The following is a 5000-nucleotide window of genomic DNA, read 5'->3' on the forward strand; positions in this document are numbered from 1 at the left end:
AAGACGCAACAGGTTCTTAAAGTTTTGCCAGCTTTGGTCTTCGTTATCTTTCTGTAACACACACCTTATTTTTTGTGAATGCACTCAGGGCCAGTTGTTAAACAACGCTGGATTAAAATGCCATTCAACGCGAGTCTTCATATTTCTTTGATACATTTTGCTTTTGAGCTTAAGCTGCTTAACTTGCATGTTATCTGTGACCGAAAATAACCTGGGAGATTTTTTTAGGAAGCGGAAACATTTCCTTCTTTTGTTTATTGCTACAAGTGAAACTTATTCTCATCTGGTAAAGTACTTCCTACGTCAGTAGGCCGCGATGGCGTAGAATAGAATTCATAGTGTCACATTTGATTGTTGAAAGATTTTGACCAAACAAATGATCTTCCACTGAATGAAAACCGTGACGAAAGTTATGAAGCAGAGCGCGAAGCATGAAAGGAACTGGCGTTCAATTCAGACCAGGAGGTAGGAAGGGGAGCAGTGTTGGCGCATGCGCTGTTCACTCTTATAGAACGCGTTCGATTCCGTTACTAACTCAAGATCATCTGTGCGTTGAGTTGTTGTTGGTCCTCTTCTCTGAGGTTTTGTCAAGGTATTCTGGTTTCAGCCGCCAATATTTGGCTGATTTGATTAGATTTGCAGTTAGTAGAGCACTTGTGTTCAGATTGATAACATCACTAAAACTTTATCGTTATTGCTATACGGTTATTATTTTCATTCTCACCAAGACCAAGGATAGAAAGATGGTGATGACGACAGTTGATCGATCGGACGATGATGAAGTTCATGAGGCTCATGAACATGACGGCGTTGATGACAGAAAGAAAACGAGAAAAGCGCAAAATTAACCCTTCGATTCAGGATTTTTAAGTTAAATCAGTAAACTAAAATTGGAGATTCCCTAACTACCGAAGGAGTCTAATCAGACTCTTCAGTCATGAAAATGCAATGACTTCGGATCTTAGCCCTGACCCATTGGGAGAAAAGTCGTGTTTCTGGCAGCGCTTTATACCATGCATTGCCATAGAACTTACGTTTAGAAGAAGCAGTAAGGAGCATTGAAATGTTTCGAACTTAGTTCAAAAAGTGAAAAGTGACGTAGTGGAAGTTTGGATAGTTTTTACGGTAAGCTATCAAAATTGGAGTCAGTAATCAGTTGGTTAATAAGTGAAAACACTTTACAGTAATCATTGGTTGTTCCATTTGTGTCGAAACAACAAAATCTTGTGCTTTCTGGACCAACTCAGACATCCAACTGTGGTCGTTGAGAACACGAAAAGAAAATCATGATGATGCGATGATTATCTAGCCAAAACTATTTATGCATTTCGGCATATTCAAGTGAACAGAATGTCATTAGCTGTAAACTGAGGGTTTGCTAACACAGGCCCGCGACCCACAATGAACATGTGATCGCGGTGAGTATACGTTTGTTAGCCATTTCAAACATTGCAATCACCGGTTTTAATTCAGGGACCGTTTAGTCGACGTTTGATCATACAAAGGAAAACGATTATTGATTACACAGCGAGAAACAAACACTTAACGTAAAAATAGAACTGTAGAGCTGACCCTTTTGAAGTCGGTTGAACTAATTTTAGTTGCCTAATTGCAAAACAACCCCTCTTTGCTAACGGGTTTTGAAAATGGAGAGATGTGTGAAAGTTTTCTTCTGATCAAAAATAGATTAACGGTCCCGGAATTGAAACCAATCGCAATGATTGAAATGGCGACCGAACGTATACTTTAACGCCCACCACGATCACATGTTTCACGGTGCAAAATTGGGCAGGCCCCTTGATAAACCGCTGGACAATAAACAAATTTACAAAACACCCCAAAACATTGATTTGTGCTATAAGCATTGGGTTTTTGTATTGCTTGAAACGCGAACGAGATATTGCCATTAAAACCGATTTTAAGCTGCGTGAAAACAGCTTTCAGGTGTACCCCCGCCTTATTAGATTACTTTGAATTCCCTTTCATATTTCAGTTACACTTTCAAATGAAAGCCAATATCTAAAATCTTGTAAAACATATACATTTAGCTATTGTAAATTTAAAAAAAAGAACTCAGTGAAAAGAAAGAAATTTTTTTCATGATGGTGCCGATAACCCTCGAAGACATAAACGTGAAACGAAGTCAAGCACGTTTGTTTTGCTTCAGTGAAACACGTGAACAGACTTGCCAATGCAAGTGAATAGCATGTGGCGACCTGTGATCTGTGGTCAGTCGAGGCAGGCTCCAACGTGATTCTGCAATAATCCTTTGCTCTCCTTAAAGGGAAACTGTCACGAGAAGCGCATGCGCTAGCGTCTTGTGAAAACTTGAAAAGTTTTCAAGTTGAATCGACAAATTCAAAATGGTGTCCACTGGGGAGGGCCATGGTGGACAAAGGAGAAAACTCCGGCGAATATACGTGACTCACGCGTGAATCCATGATGGCGGCTAGAATTTTCCGTGGGCTCGAGAGTAAACAAACTCGAGCATGCGCAGCTCATGACCGTGCCCCTTTAACACGAGTGCCTCCAATGATTAACGAAAATTTAAATTTAAATGTATTTTTGAGACTAAGTTTGTCAACCAAAATTACTTTACAAGAGGTAAAAGCGTGCATACCGTGAAAAGAAAGGTAATTTTTTATTTATTTCCCATTATAACTGAAAGTACTTGAAGTTGCGGCCTTTAAATTACAGCGGCCAATTCACCAGGACTCAGGAATGCCAAAATGCTTTTTAAATTAATAAATAAGATTTGACAAAACTTTTGAATAGTTTTCCTTGGATGTTTGTTGGAAAAATATCGAACTGAGAGCCAATCTAAAGTTGACTTTTTTAACGACATGAACTAGGTTTAGGGGTCTTTTATATTGGATAAAAGGGGAATTTCAGATTTATTATGGAAAACCTGTGCATTTTTCCGCGTTCAGATTTATTTCGCCCTTAATCCCGAACAATAAAATTCCGCAACAAATGCAAATTCTTGTTTGATCTTCCGTTTCAAGCGGTTTGTCAATATAACGTATCGCTGGACATGAAAGCTATCATACCACTGAAGTCATGCATAAACAATGAATGCATCGGGCGGTACTGATGCTTCAGTCACTGACGGAAGTCAATGCGTGAAAATATATCAAGCTCTGATTGAGTGAACTGGTAAATCTTAGCGCAAAGTGAACTGCTGAATGATGTTAACTTCAAAAGAAATCTTTCTTCATACCTTTTCGCTGGCGTTCTTGTAAGGAAGCAATGGCTTTAATCCCGTTACGAACTGTGGCCATTCTTATTCAATGTATCGTGTCGCTGGAAATGCAATGTTTCGGTAGAAAAGGTATTTATTTAGCTGAAATATAAAAAAAGAAAACAGTTTTGTTCCAGTGACTGGTAAATCTTAAGACATTAAGAATGATAACAGGAAACACCTGTTTTGTGAACCCTTAACAGACCTTAACATGTGATTTAAAAACCATGTAGGGAGATGAGGCAACAAGTCACGTTTCTTCACTTTGTCAAAAAGAACCAGTGTACGAGTCCTTTCTTTTTCTGCACTGCAGAAAAATTGATTCAGCAAAAGATAGAAAGGAGTTCTCCTATGTCGAATTTTCATTGTAGTCATGATTTTAATAAAAATTGATTTAATTATGCTCATTGTTCTTACTAAATTATTCAGATCGATATTAAACCCATATTGGTGGGTCAATTAAACGGACCGTATTCTACCGCACAGTCCTCGTAATCCCATTGTCCGTTTCCTCACTCATTTCGATTGCCTCAGACATATGAAACAAATATATTTCGCACCAAGATTTCTCGGTCCGAATTGTAAGGTTCGGCCCCTTTTTTCCACTTCGTACTTCGCACTTAGGCCAAAAATTGTCTAGTGAAAATAACAAAGTTCCATCTTACGGCAATTGCAAGATCGTGAAAAATGTTACCTTTTTGATTGTCTAGATCAAATTAAGTCCAAATATACTGATATTGCGTGTGACCTTCCTATGACAAACAGAGTATTTCCTAGTCACGAAGCTATTATATTTAGTGCTGTTAAATTGCTGGTTTTTCCACACCTCACAAATTACACGTCCACCCGCAGCCTACCTTTGCTCTCATAATTTGGATGAGAGGGCTACATGATATGAACGTAATTCTTGGAAACTCATACTGAAGTAATTTAGAAAAGGTGTTCTTTCGGAACAGCGACGTTCAAATACTTTGGTTGTTGCTCGAGCAACAGGTATTTTGCAATGAAATACCCAACTGCACTGATTACCGGGACGAACGCACGACATTATCATTGAACGTACAATGGTGGACTTAGGAAAGCCAACCAAGGAAAGGTCACGAAACACTGAGCCATATAAGTCACAAGACTATCCTGTTACATATGTGACTCAGGCGTTGTTCACACCGCCAAAACCATGGCCACGTCGATAGCTTCAGCAAAAACAACGCTACAACGTCATGTGCGAATTTTAATCTTTCCAGCTCCTTGAGAGTCTCCAATGGCTTTTAGGAAATAGTCATAAATTTGAACCAGACTCAACAGTTTCCTTACTCTTTGCAAAATAGCGGTTTTTTTTTCAGTTTTTATTTAAAATGTTATAATCAACAATGGGTATAGAAGACAATATTATTGCCATATTATTCGGTAATAAATTCCAATATAAGCTTGTTATGTATGACAAATCTCGATTTTATGTTAACGCTGAGTATTGACTCTCTACTTCAGTTTTTTCTCTACTGCGTCAAGATCTTTTCTACTTTACTTATTCTCTTCTTCTCTCTTACCATTAATTTCATCAAGTTTCTCAACAGCTAGTCTTCTAAATTCCTAAACTAAATCCTAAACAAGACCTTTCAAATCGGCCGGCCTTGTTTAGTGTTTTCGAAAGTCTGGTTTTATCACTGAATAAGTCGATAAAGGCGGCAAATTTACTACCGTAAAGAAGATTTGCAAGCTAACGTTTCGAGCGTGAGCTCACAAATCTTTCCTCAGTTTG

General features: G+C 38.4%; 2 protein-coding genes across 6 annotated transcripts in view; one reads left to right on the top strand and one right to left on the bottom strand.

Annotated features, from left to right (window-relative positions):
- The window catches only part of LOC137972445 (tumor protein p73-like), a 41157-nt gene that overhangs the window by 35545 nt on the left and 612 nt on the right, over positions 1–5000 (bottom strand). For 4 of the 5 annotated variants that reach the window (XM_068819173.1, XM_068819172.1, XM_068819185.1 and 1 more), the window contains exon 2: positions 3221–3343. In XM_068819173.1, the coding sequence (XP_068675274.1) occupies positions 3221–3281 (61 nt within the window). In that variant the 5' untranslated portion in view covers positions 3282–3343. Of the gene's footprint in view, positions 1–3220; positions 3344–4098; positions 4260–5000 lie in introns of those variants that run through there. The other variant, XM_068819174.1, reaches the window with a different exon arrangement.
- The window catches only part of LOC137972443 (mucolipin-3-like), a 40963-nt gene that overhangs the window by 12164 nt on the left and 23799 nt on the right, over positions 1–5000 (top strand). The gene's annotated exons all lie outside the window — the stretch shown is intronic.

This window comes from Montipora foliosa, chromosome 10 (genome assembly GCF_036669935.1).
Source record: "Montipora foliosa isolate CH-2021 chromosome 10, ASM3666993v2, whole genome shotgun sequence".
Taxonomy (NCBI): Eukaryota; Metazoa; Cnidaria; class Anthozoa; order Scleractinia; family Acroporidae; genus Montipora; species Montipora foliosa.